Source organism: Podarcis bocagei (assembly GCF_964188305.1).
Source record: "Podarcis bocagei genome assembly, chromosome: 15".
NCBI classification, from domain to species: Eukaryota; Metazoa; Chordata; class Lepidosauria; order Squamata; family Lacertidae; genus Podarcis; species Podarcis bocagei.
The window spans coordinates 11,940,247-11,957,621 of NC_138141.1; the positions used below are offsets into that span (position 1 = coordinate 11,940,247).

The window sequence follows — 17,375 nt, forward strand, 5'->3', positions numbered from 1 at the left end:
GCTGTCGTTTGCTAAGGATTGCTGGGAACAGTAACCCTGTGAGGGGTAAACTTCAGTCTCCAGAACTCTTTCTTGGAAATACAGTGGTACCTCGGGTTACGTACGCTTCAGGTTACATACGCTTCAGGTTACAGACTCCGCTAACCCAGAAATAGTACCTCGGGTTAAGAACTTTGCTTCCGGATGAGAACAGAAATTGTGCTCCGGTGGCGTGGCAGCAGTGGGAGGCCCCATTAGCTAAAGTGTGCTTCAGGTTAAGAACAGTTTCAGGTTAAGTACAGACCTCTGGAACGAATTAAGTACTTAACCCGAGGTACCACTGTAAGGTCCATCAAATGTGCAGCATGAATGGACTGTGGTCCTTTTCACACTTCCCTGCAATAAGTCCCATTAAGTTTAGAGGGACTTGCCTCTGTTTAAGTCCTTCTAAACCAGCCTGTCTCAACCTGTGGGTCCCCAGATGTTGTTGAACTACAACTCCCATCACCCCTAGCTAGCAAGACCAGAGCTCAGGGATGGTGGGAGTTGTAGTCCAACAACATCTGGGGACCCACAGGTTGAGAACCACTGCTCTTAACTGAATTCTAAAAAGGAAAAACTTGGACTCAGGAGGAGGAAGTTGGCAGCCAGGCCTGCTGGGGTGGTTGTAAGAAATGAGTAACAAAGGTTGGAGGTGTCTGGGAGCGGACTGATGTTGGTAGAGCAGTGTCCTGTTTGCCTCTGGTAGACAGGTGTGGGATTTATAAGAAGAGTTTGGATATGATATCCCGCTTTATCACTACCCGAAGGAGTCTCAAAGCGGCTAACATTCTCCTTTTCCTTCCTCCCTCACAACAAACACTCTGTGAGGTGAGTGGGGCTGAGAGACGTCAGAGAAGTGGGACTAGCCCAAGGTCACCCAGCAGCTGCATGTGGAGGAGAGGGGAATCGAATCCGGTTCACCAGATTACAAGTCCACCACTATTAACCACTACACCACTCCTGCTCTATAATGTATATCGCTTATAGAGTTTTGTGACGAAGCAGTCTACAAATCTTCCTCTCTCTCTCTCTTAAAAATGTCAGTCTGACTAATGCTACTTCATTTGTCCTAGCAAGCTTACAATGTTCCCATCCTTGGTCCAAAGTAGGAATAGCTGAATATGTCACTTTCGGTTTCTCTTAAGTTTCTCATCTCTCCCCCTTTCCTGCCGCCCCACAATTTTAGGTTCAGTTCTCCACATTTCCACATTGATTTATGTGTGTTTTTAGTAGTGTGCGTGAAAATTCATCGCCATTTTTGTGTGAATGAGACTCTTCATCTCCGGGTCGTGGGTTCGATCCCAACGCTGGGCAAAAGATTCCTTCACTGCAGGGGATTGGACTAGAGAACCCTCATGGTCCCATTCCAACTCTGCAGTTCTATTATTCTCTTGCCATTTCCCCTAATATGTACATTTTTGCAAGGCAATTCCCCCCCCCCCAATTTTTGTATTTTGTTTCTACTCATATATGCATTCATGTGCACACCAAACCCTTTAGTACATGGGTAGGCAAACTAAGGCCTGGGGGCCAGATCTGGCCCAATTGCCTTCTAAATCCGGCCTGCGGAATGGTCCAGGAATCAGCGTGTTTTTACATGAGTAGAATGTGTCCTTTTAATTAAAATGCATCTCTGGGTTATTTGTGGGGCATAGGAATTCGTCCATTTCCCCCCTCCAAAATATAGTCCGCCCCCCCCACAAGGTCTGAGGGACAGTGGACCAGCCCCCTGCTGAAAAAGTTTGCTGACCCCTGCTTTAGTATATGCATTTTTGTACGCATTATTCGGCATTGCAAAATTCAGAGAAGTGCAAATTTGAAGGATTGAACACGTCTTATTTTGGCAAGTGTGAATTAGGCAAAGGTAAAGGGACCCCTGACCATTAGGTCCAGCCGTGGACGACTCTGGGGTTGCGGCGCTCATCTTGCTTTACTGGCTGAGGGAGCCGGCGTACAACTTCCAGGTCATGTGGCCAGCATGACTAAGCCGCTTCTGGCGAAACGCCGTTTACCTTCCCGCCAGAGTGGTACCTATTTATCTACTTGCACTTTGACGTGCTTTTGAACTGCTAGGTTGGCAGGAGCAGGGACCGAGCAACGGGAGCTCACCCCGTTGCGGGGATTCGAACCACCGACCTTCTGATCGGCAAGTCCTAGGCTCTGTGGTTTAACCCACAGTGCCACCCGCGTCCCTTTGTGAATTAGGTAGGCTTGCCTTTAAATGGGATCTGAATCTTATTTTCTCTCCCACTCCCAGTCTAAGGCCTGGTCTGGAAGTAGAAAGCCCATATGCACACCACTCTGAGCTATAGGCGTCAAATAATAAAGCATTTACCATCCCCATGTGCTCAGCTTTCAGGATAGCTGTGGAATGCTTTAAAATGACATGCAGATCCCCTCCCCAAATGGCAGCAACAGTTGCTTCTTTGTGCTGCGCGGGGTTGTCACAGAAACGGAGCGACGGTCAAATGATTCTTCGCATTTGTAATGGATTTTGTGACAATGGAGAAGATTTAACCCAGAAGAGCTTGGGCTCTCTGTCCGCCCACCAGCAACCATGGCTAGATGGAAACAGCAGGCAAATGGGCAGCTTTCTTTTAGATGGGATAAGGAGGCCTGATCTTTGGCTGCATCCCATGTTGCTTCGATGAACTCATTTTAAAGGTTGTAATATCCAAAGTGCTTAACAGCACAGTTGGTTCAGATTGGGTGACGAGGCAAAAATATAGCAAATTAAAACAGGATATTTGGAAGCAAGCTGAACGATTGCTGGAGTAATATCCTTTATGGACCATGTTGTTGTTGTTTTAACCCTGGAGAGCCAGTGTGGTGAAGTGGTTAAGAGCAGTAGATTCGTAATCTGGGGAACCGGGTTCGCGTCTCCGCTCCTCCACATGCAGCTGCTGGGTGACCTTGGGCTAGTCACACTTCGTTGAAGTCTCTCAGCCCCACTCACCTCACACAGTGTTTGTTGTGGGGGAGGAAGGGAAAGGAGAATGTTAGCCGCTTTGAGACTCCTTCGGGTAGTGATAAAGCGGGATATCAAATCCAAACTCTTCTTCTTCCTGGCAGGTCAGGGACTGAGGTGAAAGCTGGTCCTGCTGGATCTCTCAGAGGCCTTTGACACCATTGGTCATGACAATCCTTCTGGACCGTCTAGAGGAGCTGGGAGCTGGGGGCACTGTTGTACAGTGGTTCTGCTCCTTCCTCCTGGCCCGTGTCCAGAAAGTGTTGGTGGGGGATGAGTGTTCAGACCCCTGGGCTCTCACTTGTGGGGTGCCTCAGGGCTTTGTCCTCTCCCCCATGATTTTTAACATCTACATGAAGCCGCAGGGAGAGATCATCAGGGGGTTTGGGCTGGGTGTTCATCAGTATGCAGATGACACCCAGCTCTAGCTCTCTTTCAAATCAGAACCAGTGAAGTTGGTGAAGGTCCTGTGTGAGTGTCTGGAGGCGGCTGGAGGATGGATGGTGGGTAACAGATTGAGGTTGAATCCTGACAAGGCAGAAGTACTGTTTTGGGGAGATGGGGCGGGAAATGCCTTCTGGGTTGTCTGGGTCTTAACCCATTATAATCCTAGTCCTTATACCAACACAGCACTAGGGAGTTGACGTCCTCCTTCTTTGCTGCAGAAATGCTCCATCCTGAAAAGTTCCTCCCCTAGAGAGTAACTCATTTCTGATGCTACAATGACACATACCTATGGCTGTAGGGCTGTTCTTGCACCATTGAATGTCTACTGCTATTGGCTCATTAATGTCCTTTGTGTTCCAGAAGTCTCCCCTCTTCCATTAGGCTGCCGAAGATGGAAGCCCCTCTGGTAAGCCTGGATGAAGAGTTTGAAGATCTGAGGCCGTGCTACATTGAAGACCGGGAAGAGAAATCTCATTATTTTTATGGCTCCTCTCCTCGGCATTTGGAAGACCCCTCCCTTTCTGAGCTTGAGAACTTCTCCTCTGAGATCATCAGCTTCAAGTCCATGGAAGATTTGGTCAATGAATTTGACGAGAAGCTCAATGTCTGCTTTCGGAATTACAATGCCAAAACTGAAAACTTGGCCCCTGTGAAAAACCAGCTCCAGATACAAGAAGAGGAGGAAAATCTGCAGGATGAGGAGTAAGTAGATCAGTGGTCAGAAGTAGTAAGTAAATACAGAAGTAAATAGTGTCAGCAGTAAGCTCTTATTTAGAAAAAAACCCACAACTCTACTATTTTCCCATCCCTTCAAAGTAAACTCTAGAGGGAACCTGTTTCATTTTGATTCTGTGCAGAATCTGGAGTTGCACAACACTGATTGGCTAAGCCTCTGCATCAGTCACATAAAACCAATTCTTCCATTCTCAAGTGCTGGTTGGTTGGCCCTTGGCTATCACTCCCCGCTCTTCATAGAGCAGATTTGTAAACGTGAAAACCCAAACTTCTAAAAGAAGAGAGAAGAAAGTGCCATGTCACAAGGCCAAGGAAACCTTTTTGCTCTTGAAGGCCGCAGACAGGCAGTGTTCAGGGCTAGAACTCAAAGTGGGCAAGTTGACCCCCTTTCTCTCTCTCTCTCTCTCTCTCTCTCTCTCTCTCTCTCTCTGCCACACTCCCTTTTCTTTCTTTCCTTCTGCTTCCCGTGCTTTTCTTCATTTTGCTCTCTAATTTAAACCAGGTTCTTGATCTCTACCATATTGCTTTATTTATTTACTGAATAAATTGCCTCCATTCAGGCCATGCTGCCTTTGCAAGGTACTTTGCAAGAAGTTTTAAAAACACCTAAAGATGTCATTGCGGGACGCGGGTGGCGCTGTGGGTAAAAGCCTCAGCGCCTAGGGCTTGCCGATCGAAAGGTCGGCGGTTCGAATCCCCGCGGCGGGGTGCGCTCCCGCTGCTCGGTCCCAGCGCCTGCCAACCTAGCAGTTCGAAAGCACCCCCGGGTGCAAGTAGATAAATAGGTACCGCTTACCAGCGGGAAGGTAAACGGCGTTCCGTGTGCTGCGCTGGCTCGCCAGATGCAGCTTTGTCACGCTGGCCACGTGACCCGGAAGTGTCTGCGGACAGCGCTGGCTCCCGGCCTATAGAGTGAGATGGGCGCACAAACCCCAGAGTCTGTCAAGACTGACCCGTTCGGGCAGGGGTACCTTTACCTTTTAAAGATGTCATTAGAAATATTTCATTTCATTTTTAGCTTTCCCTCCCCTCCCCTCCCACACACTGCTTCAAGTCCCTTTAAATAGAAATGCAGTACAAGAAACGCAGGAAAATGCAGGGCAGAACAGCCCTCCCACTACTGATACAGCTGTGGATTGCAGGGCGACAGGGGTTTGTGGGTGTGCAGATGCCACAACAGGTGCCTCAGGTTGGCTTAGCGGATGCCTCTGTGCAGGCCTGAACTCTCGGCCTCTGCTATGTCCAAGCAAGCTTCACGATGCCAGTGTTGAGAAGGTGACTCTGTGCCATGACACCAGCCACCACTGAAAAAGACTAATAGTAACAACAAGAACAAGAACATACCGTATTTTTCGCCCCATAAGACGCACCGGCCCATAAGACGCACCTAGATTTTGGGGGGGGAAATAAAGGAAGAAAATTTTATTTCCCCCCCAGGTGCGCTGCGCTACACCAGGAGCTTGGGGCGTGCGGAGCTCAGCGCGCCCCAAGCTTCTGCGTGCCGGCAAGGTCTCCGCTAGCGTGGGAGAGCCGGGCGCCTCTCCCAGGGCTAGCGGACCCCTGCGCTAATCCAGAAGCTTGGGGCAAGCTGAGGTCAGCGCGCCCCAAGCTTCTGCATGCCGGCAAGCAGTCCGCTGCCGCCCCAAGCCTCGCGCACCCGGCGGGACCTCCTGCCGGGTGCGCGAGGCTTGCAGACACTCGCCCGAAGCAGGGGGAGCCCTCCAGAGGGCTCCCCGTGCTTCGGGCGACAGGCTGCCGCCCCAAGCCTCGCGCACCCGGTGGGACCTCCTGCCGGGCGCGCGAGGCTTGCAGGCATTCGCCCCATAAGACGCACCCTGATTTCCCCTTCATTTTTGGAGGGGAAAAAGTGCGTCTTATGGTGCGAAAAATACGGTAAATATGGGCTTTAGTTGCTGTTGGGCTGGATGGGCAATTGGCCTGATGCAGCCGGGGAAAGTTGCCTGGGAACTCTGGGAACTGTAGTTCTGGAGGTGGCTGGAGGAGCCAGATATTTATTATATGAAAAAGCAGCATATATTTGAAAGATGTCAAAGGACAGTCCCGCTTTCGAAGGAGTTTGCTGTTAATGGGCTGTTTGGTCCAAGTCTGGGTGGTGAAGTTTTGAAGGTTAAAGGACCACAAGAAGGTGCTTTGAAGTTGCCTACCAAGAGTTAGCCCCACACTCTTCTGCACTGTGGAGAGAGGGGTTGCATTTCCATTGAAATTATTAGCTGCTCCTAACTTTCCATTTGCGCACATATATATTAGCAAATGCAAATATATTGGTGGCCTGTTCTTATATGATGTGATTCAACCCCTTCCTATATTCCTCACATCCACAACATCAGAAGAGGTGAGCATTCCTGGAAACAGTCTGGTTCAGAAGCAGCAAACTTGAGCTAATAAGCAAGGACATTGCACCTGAAATAAATAATAATAGTACAGTGGTACCTCAGGTTAAGTACTTAATTCATTCCGGAGGTCCGTTCTTAACCTGAAACTGTTCTTAACCTGAAGCACCACTTTAGCTAATGGGGCCTCCCGATGCCGCCGTGCCGCCGGAGCACAATTTCTGTTCTTATCCTGAAACAAAGTTCTTAACCTGAAGCACTATTTCTGGATTTGCGGAGTCTGTAACCTGAAGCGTATGTAACCTGAAGCGTATGTAACCCGAGGTACCACTGTAATAATAATAATAATAATAATAATAATAATAATACAGTGGTATCTCGGTTCTTGAATGTTTCCGTTGACAAATGTTTCAGAACCCGAATGCTGAAAACCCAGAAGTGAATGCTTCCATTTTTGAATGCGCCTCAGAAATTGAATGGCTTCTGCTGTGTATTTTTCAATTTTCTCAATTGAATTTGCAGACAGCCCTTTGGCGCCTCAGTTTTCAAACGTTTTGGAACTTGAACGGTCTTCTGGAATGGATTACGTTCGAGAACCGAGGTACCACTGTAATAAGAAAAGAGAGTGGGCTTGCTCCATAAGGACTAGTTCCATTGGTATAAAGTTCCGTGGGGAAAGATGTGTGTTTCCTCACTGATTTCTCCTGGAGTGGGAGCACTCCTATTGGACAATAAGGTGTTTTGTGTAACTGAGTTTTGGGAAAACATGAGGTTCTTCTGATATGTCTCTATACTAGTAAACAACATGTCTATTCAGGAGAGGCAAAACATTGATGGGGTTAAGCAAAGGGTGGGTGGGGAGACTTCTGCCAGCTGCAAGGAGCCAAACAGGGAAGCAACAGATTCAACAGCTGAAAGAAAAAGAAAATGAAAATCTGGTCGTTGTAGTACAAAACAAAGAGAATTTATGCTTCCTTCCATGAAAAGGATCCTAGGTTTGCTTTGGCTGTCGAAACAGTGAAGATCCTTCCTCCGTATCAGCTGTCTGCACAAATATTATGCAGATACCATTGTGATTGTATAATAATATGAGATGCATTTAAACCAGGAGTAGGCAACCTAAGGCCCAGGGGCCGGATGCGGCCCAATCGCCTTCTAAATCCAGACCGCGGATGGTTCAGGAATCAGCGTGTTTTTACAAGAGTAGAATGTGTCCTTTTATTTAAAATGCACCTATGGGTTACTTGTGAAGCCTTCCTGGTGTTTTTACATGAGTAGAATGTGTGCCTTTAATTAAAGTGCATCTCTGGGTTATTTGTGGGGCACAGGTATTTATATTTTTTTACCAAAATATAGTCCTGCCCACCACATGGTGGGCCGGCCCATGGCTGAAAAAGGTTGCTGACCCCTGAATTAAACGATGAGCAGCCTTCTGGTTTGACGGAAGTGGTCATCTGTGCTGTGTGATCTGTCCCCCACTTTAATAATTTGTGTGGCAAGAATAGCACCAAGAGAAAAATCATGGAGAAGTCTATCGACGTTCAGATAATAGATATGAATTGTGAACTCAGACGCTGAGATACGATGAAGGCTGAATTGTAATGCTTCTGGAGCCAAAACAGGGCAACTGGGAAACAAGAGGGACGGTACTGGCACACTAAAGGGAACCCTAAAATTTGTAGAAGCAGAAAAAATACATTGAAGGGGAAAAAAATCAAGACAAACCAACCAGTGAGGAGGGACGCGGGTGGCGCTGTGGGTTAAACCACACAGCCTAGGACTTGCCGATCAGAAGGTTGGCGGTTCAAATCCCCGCGACAGGGTGAGCTCCCGTTGCTCGTTCCCTGCTCCTGCCAACCTAGCAGTTCAAAAGCACGTCAAAGTGCAAGTACATAAATAGGTACCACTCTGGCGGGAAGGTAAACGGCGTTTCCGTGCACTGCTCTGGTTCGCCAGAAGCGGCTTAGTCATGCTGTACACATGACCCGGAAGCTGTACGCCGGCTCCCTCGGCCAATAAAGCGAGATGAGCGCCACAACCCCAGTCAGACATGACTGGACCTAATGGTCAGGGGTCCCTTTACCTTTACCTAACCAGTGAGGACTTAGCACACCCAGTGTCTGCAGAAAGCTGACCATTGTTGGGAGGGGACATAGAAAAGGAGGGTCCCCTCAAAGGTGGATCTGTCCTTGAAAAGCCCACTTTCCCCCAAATTTAAAGTGTTTAACAGCAACAAAAATAGTAGGAGTTAAAGAAAATTACAGCCGCAGTCACATTTAAAGTGCTATGATACCACTTTTGAACAGCCATGGCTTCTCCCAGATAATTTGTTGGGGACTGAGAGTTGTTGTTAGGAGACCCCTGTTCCCAGGATTCTTTGGGAGAAGTCATGTGCTTTAAATGTGCATTGAATATGCTTAAATGTTAATCTGCAATTTTAGTTGGCCTCCAGGTCACCTGCTCCACTTACCGATTTAAGAAAAATTATATGCCACTAAGCAGTTTGCAAGAGATGGTAATTACCGTTATGAAAATAGTTAATTGAAAACATTAAAACTAAAATTAACAGGAAGAGAGATTAAAACGTGTCAACATCTGTGTGCTTGGATAGGTAAAGGTAAAGGGACTCCTGACCATTAGGTCCAGTCGTGGCTGACTCTGGGGTTGCGGCGCTCATCTTGCTTTACTGGCCGAGGGAGCCGGCGTACAGCTTCTGGGTCATGTGGCCAGCATGTCTAAGCTGCACCAAAAACCAAATATCAAAACAAAAACAAAACAAAAAACAGTACAGCAAAGGTTCCTGTCTGATGTCAAGAGCCAGGGAGTTCCACAGTGAGGATGTTGACATACTAAAAAATTGATATCATGCAACTGCGCTGGTGAAATATATTGTATTTCTATTTAAATTATAGAAATCATTTCTAAATCTGCAAATAAATTAGCACGTATAAATTGCATGCAAATGTTTGCCTTTTGGGTGTGTGATGCGTTTCCTCCTTTGGGGCATGAAGTGTTAGCAGCCGCCCTAGTTGCAGTCCCAGTATGGATGAACTGCATGAGAATACAAATTTTTAAACCCTGAACAGCTCGTGGATGCTAAATATTTGGAAGTTAAAAAGAGGCACGAGTATATTTTCGATGCCTGTGTGAGTGGGCGCATCATGTCAAATGCCTTTTCATTAGTATCATTGTTCTAGGGCTTCTTTCCCATCGGTCTTTTTGTGCCATAAAGATGAATGTGAGCTGTGTCTCTGCAGCTCAAGCTTAGAAGATTTGGGCAGAGACTGGTTTGCTTTTACCTACAAGAAAACATCTACTAATGGTTCTGCATCTAAAGAAGAGAATTGCTTAGGCACCTAAATGTTAGAGGGGGGACTCAAGTAGGACCATATTTTTTACTACTGCTGTCAGACACACCAACTCTAGGGGGCCAAAGACACCTCAGCCCCCTCAATATTTGTTTTAAGGGGACTGAGCCCCCTCAATCCTGAGGTGGCCCTGCGTATGTTGTGTGTTGTGCATCACAGGTCCAGTGGCCAGCTCCTCCTCACAAACGTGCACAATATGTGTGACGTTGACAGCCGGCCCCCTCTATTTTGGTGGCCACCTGGTGCCTCTGACTGTTCTTGCTATCTGCAGAGCCCCAGTCAAGCTTTGTATGAAAGCACTGAAGACAGAGGGGAGAATGCATGGTGGGGAGCTGACAATTGGATATCAGAGCTTTGGAAGATGCCTCAGCAGTGTAGTTGACTGGGCACAATGATCTGAAAAAAATGCTACTACTTATACCAATCCATATTATTATTAATTAAATTTACTGTATTTTTCGCTCTATAACACGCACCCGACCATAACACGCATGTAGTTTTTAGAGGAGGAAAACAAACAAAAAAATATTCTAAATGAAACAGTGGATGTATGATTTTTGTGGTACAAGCTGTAGCCATGGACATGCTCTGTGATCTGATGGTGAATTTGGGGTGACCCAGTGCAAAAATCCTGAGGATCCATGTGGATCTGTGCTTTGTAACCACATTTTAAGTGGGGAGGGAAGGAAAAGCACTCAAGGGACAAGGAGCATGCGTGGGGTGTGTGGAGAAGGATGCTGCTAATAATGCAGAAGAGGGGTTTAAGCGGAGAAGAAGCACACGTGGGGTGGGTAGAGAAGGATGCTGCTAATAATGAAGAAGAGGGGTATAAGGGGAGAAGGCTCCTCTCCTCTCCCGCTTTGCTCCTTTAAAGCAAGCAGGCTCTGCTTTTCTCCCTCCTCCCTGCTCATCCCCGGCTTAGCGAGCTGAAAAACTTTGCTGCTATGTAGCGAGCTGAGTGGGGAGGAGAGAGGGACAGAGAGCCTGCTTGCTTTAAAGGAGCCAACCGGACAGGAGCCGCTTACACTCCTGTAAGCGGCTCCCCTCCTCTCCCGCTTTGCTCCTTTAAAGAAGCAGGCTCTCTGTCCCTGTCTCCTCCCCACTCAGCGGCTCTTCTCCCGCTTTGCTGTTTCAAAGCGAGCCTCGGAGGAGGGAAGGAAGGGGAACCATGGATCCTCTGCTCATGACTGCAGCAGATCCCCCCCGCCACCCGTAGGCATTCCCTCCATAACACGCACAGACATTTCCCCTTACTTTCTAGGAGGAAAAAAGTGAGTGTTATGGTGCAAAAAATACGGTATATACCGCCCTTTACCCAGGGGTCTCAGGGCAGTTCACAAAATAAAAACAAGATATAAAACCACAAAATACATAATAAAAATAAAAACAACAACCCAATAGCACCCCCCCACATTTTAAAGGGCATTCAGGGGTGTCCAAACTTTTTCCAAAGAGTGCCAGATTTAATGAAGTGAACATACATGAGGGCAGACCAAAATTGTTGAGGTTTTTTTAAGATTGATGTCGCTGAGCTTTTTTTTTGGATTTTACCCCAAGACATATACTGCCATGGGGGCCGGTTTAAATCGACCGGCAGGCTGAATTAGGCCCCTGAAACGGACTTTGGACATATCTGGCATAGGATGTAAATCAGATCAACCAAAGGCCTGGTTAAAAAGGAACGTTTCTGCCTGGCACCTAAAGGTGTACAATGAAGGCACCAGGCGAACTTCCCTGGGGAGAGCATTTCACAGATGGGGAGCCACTGCAGAGAAAGCCCATTCTTGTGTTGCCCCCCTCCTGACCTCTTGAGGAGGAGGCACACGAAGGAGGGCCTCAGAAGATGATCTCAGGGTCTGGATAGGTTCATTTGGGAAGAGACAGTCCTTGAGGTATTGTGGTCCTGAGCTGTTTATATATGCCATCAAGATAGCCACTTATGCATAGAAATGACACATTTATGAGTGAGCTCATATGAGTGGTGAGCTCGCCACATCATCTAGACCAATGTTCTTCACCCTTGTGCTCCCAGATGTTGTTGAATTACAACTCCCATCATCCCTAATAACTGGCTAAACTGTGTGAGGATGAGGGGAGTCATAGTCCAACAACATATGGTTAAAAAATTCAGATCTAGACAGAATAACCTAAATGATAAATTCTTGTGATCAAGTTGTATATAAGGTTGGGGTCAGCATATCGCTCCCCCTTGTGTGTGCGGTGTTATATGGGTCCTGCTGCCATGCCCATGCTGGTCCTGCATGTTACTTTGTGCATGTGTGCATGATCAAAGTAGTGGTCCTATAGCAGCAAACATGGCAGCCACTGGGCTGTTTCACTGCAAACAAGTCATGTGGCAGCAGCAGGGGTGTGAGAAGCAGAGGTGGCAAGTGCCAGGTAACAGGCAGGAAGTTCTGAACGTTGGAGAGAACGTTCTGGGCTTTGGGTACCAAGGCCCAAGCATCCGGTTTTGGACTGGTTTGCAGCAGGTGACATTCAAGTTTATCAGAAGCCTTTTCCCGCAAGCCATCTGCTTTGGTGATGCCGCCAAACAATGACACACTGAATGGTCTAGTGGTGGGAGACGCCACTGGGAAACAATTCAGATACAAGAATGACGAAAGCAAGCTTGGGCTGAGCGCTCCTAAGAGCTTTAGCTGTAGCTGATTTTAACAAGGGTGCAAATTGACAGGGTTTGGGGCAGAAGGTCCAACTGCTTGACAATTTCAGCTGGAGATGCCAGGGATTGAACTTGTCATTTGAGAGGAAAAGCATGCATTCATGTACTGAGTTATAGTCCCTCCCCTTGAGGGTAGAATCTTAGAGATGCTTTGCCTGCATCTCAACCTTTGATGGGCAAGTTGCTAACTTGGAGCTATCTGTGGTTCTGCAATTCCTGACCTGCCTTACTGCCTTCTTTGGGGGATCAGGCATCAAACCAAAATATGCCAAGATTTCTCTGCTTCAATTCTCATGTCTGTTAAAACAAGAATCATAGTGACTGGTCTACTGGTACTGTTAAGAAAACTTATTGTTTACTCTACTCTTTTGGAATGGCAGGGTTAATCTGAATAGAGTGTTTGAAACAAGCATTTTAATGATTGCAACCATTTGGCTGCATCTAAAGAACTTCATTATTAAAGAACTTCAGTTCTCTTAGTTGCAAAATATGGAGGTTCTGTAGCAGATCTTTGGCTGCTTCTTGTCTTGTGCTAGTGGAAGAAAGTTGTTAGATTGAGTTTTGTTTTTCCTCACACAATGCTCTTGCATGAGGTGTGAAACAGGGATGTGCAGAGTTGAATCTTGTTTGATCTAGAACCCAAAATTCTACCAGGCAGAGCCAAGTACAAAAGACATTCAGTTAGAATTAAGGAACTGGCTGTCCTTGAGGAAATGATGAGCCTATAAATTTGCTTTCATTACCAGAACTGAGCTCAGGCTTTCACACTTCTGATTACCTAAACTTTTGTCATTTCAGTAGCCTAATTTAGCCATCTTGGGCACTTTGTAGGGCCTGTTTGTTGACCATTCATCAATTTTTTTGCAGGAAGGTTAGACGAGGTTAGCTATTTAAAGAGCATTCATTCTAACTTCTTTGCAGGGAGATTAGATGATGTTGCGTCAAAGCAAGTATTAGACTAGTTTTGAGTGCATTTTTCTGTCATTTTCCTTATTGCAAAAAGTCCAAAATTAGGGGGGAAGTGGGTTTGTTGTGTAAGAACTTCCAGTCTGTTCCAATCATGCAACCAAAAATAGCAGACGTCTTTGCTGATCTACTGCAAACCTCCCAGAGTCTGCCAGTAGATCCCAGTCTACCTTCTGCCCATTGCTGGGGCAAAAGGATCCTTCTGCATATAAAATATAACAAAATAATAATAATAATAATAATAATAATAATAATAATAATAATAATAATAATAATAATAATAATAATTTATTTATACCCCACCCATCTGGCTGGGTTTCCCCAGTCACTCTGGGCGGCTTCCAACTGAATATTAAAAACAGTACAGCATCAGACATTAAAAACTTCCCTAAAGAGGGCTGCCTTCAGTTGTCTTTTAAAAGTAAAATAGTTGTTTATTGCCTTGACATCTGCTGGGAGGGCGTTCCACAGGGCAGGCGCCACTACCGAGAAGGCCCTCTGTCTGAAAGACACCTTTTGCTATCAGAAGGGCACCTTTTTGATTCAAACCATTGTTTCATGGACTGAATATTTTTCACGTTAAAACTGAATTAGAACCCCTCCTGTCATTTAATATTTTTGAACTCGATCTCAGCAAAAAAAATTCAGTTCAGCTCAACTACAGCACTGTGTTCACCTTGGACATCATAGGCAGTTTAGTGGTTGTTTGCGACTGGGGCCATTCAGCTGAACTGGATGTGGCGGCTTTGTGGCTATTTTCCTCCTGCTCTCTTTTGAACGCTGCCCGCTGAGCCAATTGCTCCGAGGGGTGCACCCCTGTTGTCAAGGCAGCTTTCCTCCATTAACAACCTCTTGCCTTTTCTCTCTCCAGGGTTTGGGATGCTCTTACAGACAATTACATCCCATCCATCACCGAAGACTGGAGGGATCCTAACATCAAGGTGCTAAACGGCAATGTCTCCGACACAGAGGTACTTCCTTGGATTTGCGTCCTCCCGCCCCCCCCCCTTTCCCGTCCATGAATCATAAGATCAAATAATCGTTGGCAAGCTTGGGCAGAAGTACGCTGTTGAAGCACAGTGAAATGGGAGGACAGTGGTTAAGCAGCTGCATGAATGCATGCAAAACAAAAATTACAGCTGGCTGCCATTCCAGGAAGCAGGAGTAATCAAATGTGAGAACGAAGCTCTTGTCAGGTAGCTGAACAGATCTCTCAGCAATCCTTGAATTGGGGTCACCGTCCTTTGGTAATGGAAAGGCATGTATAATGAGGGGAAACAGTGAATGAAACAGCTTGATATGTGTGTGTCAAGGGAGGCATTGTCCTCTAGGCTGTTGTTCGCTCTGAGATTGACATTGGCGATGTTTGTACCGCCTCTACCCCTGACACGTTCGGAACAATAGCTTGCCAGCCTTCAGGACAATGGTGGCTGTGATGGCTAAAAGAATACACACATCACAGAGCAAAGGATCGTCTGGGTCCTTGTGCATCTGCAGTGTGAGCTTTTGGAGTGTTGTTGAAAGACTAGAGGGAGGAGGCTCTTGTGTTAGACCACTTGGAAGAAGTGAGGTCCCTATCGCCTTTTCCTTCCAACAAAACCTATTGAACAGGAGAACGAGAGGGGCAGGGGCTGGGATTAGGATTTTGCCTGATGGATATGTCAGAAATAGGATTCACTATAAGGCTCTGGTCTATGCTAGAGCATTCTGAGATAAGGAACACCAATTATTGTCTTCTTAGCTTGTGATTTTTTGAAATGAAGGACAAACCTTGAACTCTCCAGTGGATAGGAAACTCTGGAGACTGGCAGGACATCATACGTTGGTTTGGGATGAGACTAAAGAGGAGAATTCATAGGGATGATGAAAACTGTGGAGTCTGGAAGATCCCAAGGGGGTTAGTGGATTTTGAAAGACTCTTGCATTCTTAAAGTAGAGAATACTTGCATTCTTGAAGTATAATCTGGCGACAATTTTCTTGGTATTGGGAGCATCTGGTAAGTCTAATAAGGATTTGGTCTGGGGGAATCAAAGAGGAAAAGAGTCGTAGATATCTGCATCTTAAAAATAACAATGGCAATATCTGACAATATCTAAGTTAGGCATTTTGAAATATTGAAGACAATATTTAGTTTTTTACTATGCATCAGAGACTTTTGCCATTTCACTGTTGGGTGTTTTTATCTCACCATTTCTGTAATTTTTGAAACCCGAGGGCTAATTGTAGCCTAGAAAAGAAGAAAACAGAAATGAAGGGAAGGAAAAACATACTTCAAACACAGCTCTTGGAAATCCACAAAGGTAGCACAGCATTGGGAACATTTTTCAGCTCTCTTTTTAGTGCATCTGTAGGAGTTTTCAAAGAACACTTCACCCCATGTGCTCAGTGAATACAGAGGATGAAGGGGGGGGGGTGAGGACATCTTCACTATTGTTGTGTCTAACATGTTTGCATGCCACTCCCCCATCAGCCACAAATTTGGCATTAGTGTGAGGACGTTCTGCCTGCTCACTTTCATCCAGCTTTCCCACGTGACTGGGATCCCTGATTGGCAAGCATTGCTGCTCTCATGGAGAAGCTCCACGGGTGCACGTTATTTATTGAACAGCATTTATATGCTGTGCGATTGTTGTAAAATCTCTTTGTGGTTTACAGGAAACAGTCATTTAATGATAATTAAAAATCAACGTGAAAAAGAAAAAAAGACTGAAACACACCAAGATCTACATGTCAGGGATACACTTGTCAAAACAAAATTAATTTAAGAAGGCACTGGAAAGAATACAGTGCTACCTCGGGTTAAGAACTTAATTCGTTCTGGAGGTCTGTTCTTAACCTGAAACTGTTCTTAACCTGAAGCACCACTTTAGCTAATGGGGCCTCCCGCTGCCACCAAGCGATTTCAGTTCTCACCCTGAAGCAAAGTTCTTAACCCGAGGTACTATTTCTGGGTTAGCAGAGTCTGTAACCTGAAGCGTCTGTAACCCACTGTATCTACAGAGAGAGGCTCTGTAGAACCCCAGCCTCTTGGATAATGGTGTTGTCCCGAGTGAATCTCCACTCCCCATCTCTCCCACTTCTTCATTCATCATTCTCACCATCTCCTCTACAGGTGCTGCTACCTGCCTTCTGCCTTTGAGCTCTTTGCTCTCCTACTTTTAACGCTCACCGGGTTCTGGGAGATGGAGGGTCTGGAATGATTTCTAATGACAACGTGTCAGCCTGTTCTTGCTCTGGCTCTCCCATGATTTCCCCACTTCCCCTCTCATCTGCCTTTGAGCTGAGACCTCCCTCGAACTCTTGTTGTAAATCTATACTGTCTTCCTCTTCCTCCTCCCTGGAAGGGTCAGGGTGGGGAGGCAGTCTCCACCATTCCTCGTCTGCCCAGTCCCTGACAATAACCAGCCACGGGGTTGGGTGTGTCATGTGTACCCCAGCTGAAATTAAAGAAAGGAATTGTTTCACTTTTATACCTACCTGCTCCGAGAGTGTCATACTTGCCAAGTGTCTGGTTTTAGGTGGGATGGCCCTGCTTTCTATGAAGGCGCTTCAGGCTCTGCCTTCATCCCAGGGCACCCTGATCTCATGCACTGGGTGGGCAAGGGTGAGAAGCAGTGGGTGGGTGGGGGCACGAGAAAAGTGGCAGGACGGGTGGGGGGCCAAGTGGGTAAGGGCGAGAGAAGTGGTGGGGCAGCTATGGAGAGCGGAGACAGCACGAGTGGGATGGTGGCGCCCCACTTTGTCCTCCCGAAATGTTGCAGGATAACTTATGGTCTGTGTGTGTGGTTTGGGAGCTGCACGGACAGGGGAAAAACTATGCTGTCCAGGGTTGTAAAGA

At 46.6% G+C, this 17,375-nt stretch overlaps 1 protein-coding gene across 6 annotated transcripts in view; it reads left to right on the plus strand.

The window, feature by feature from the left end:
- The window catches only part of FEZ1 (fasciculation and elongation protein zeta 1), a gene marked incomplete at its 3' end in the record, with an annotated part of 50,830 nt that overhangs the window by 5,858 nt on the left and 27,597 nt on the right, over nt 1-17,375 (plus strand). For 5 of the 6 annotated variants that reach the window (XM_081171759.1, XM_081171760.1, XM_081171757.1 and 2 more), the window contains 2 exons: nt 3,797-4,138; nt 14,408-14,507. In XM_081171759.1, the coding sequence (XP_081027885.1) occupies nt 3,828-4,138; nt 14,408-14,507 (411 nt within the window). In that variant the 5' untranslated portion in view covers nt 3,797-3,827. Of the gene's footprint in view, nt 1-3,796; nt 4,143-14,407; nt 14,508-17,375 lie in introns of those variants that run through there. The other variant, XM_081171762.1, reaches the window with a different exon arrangement.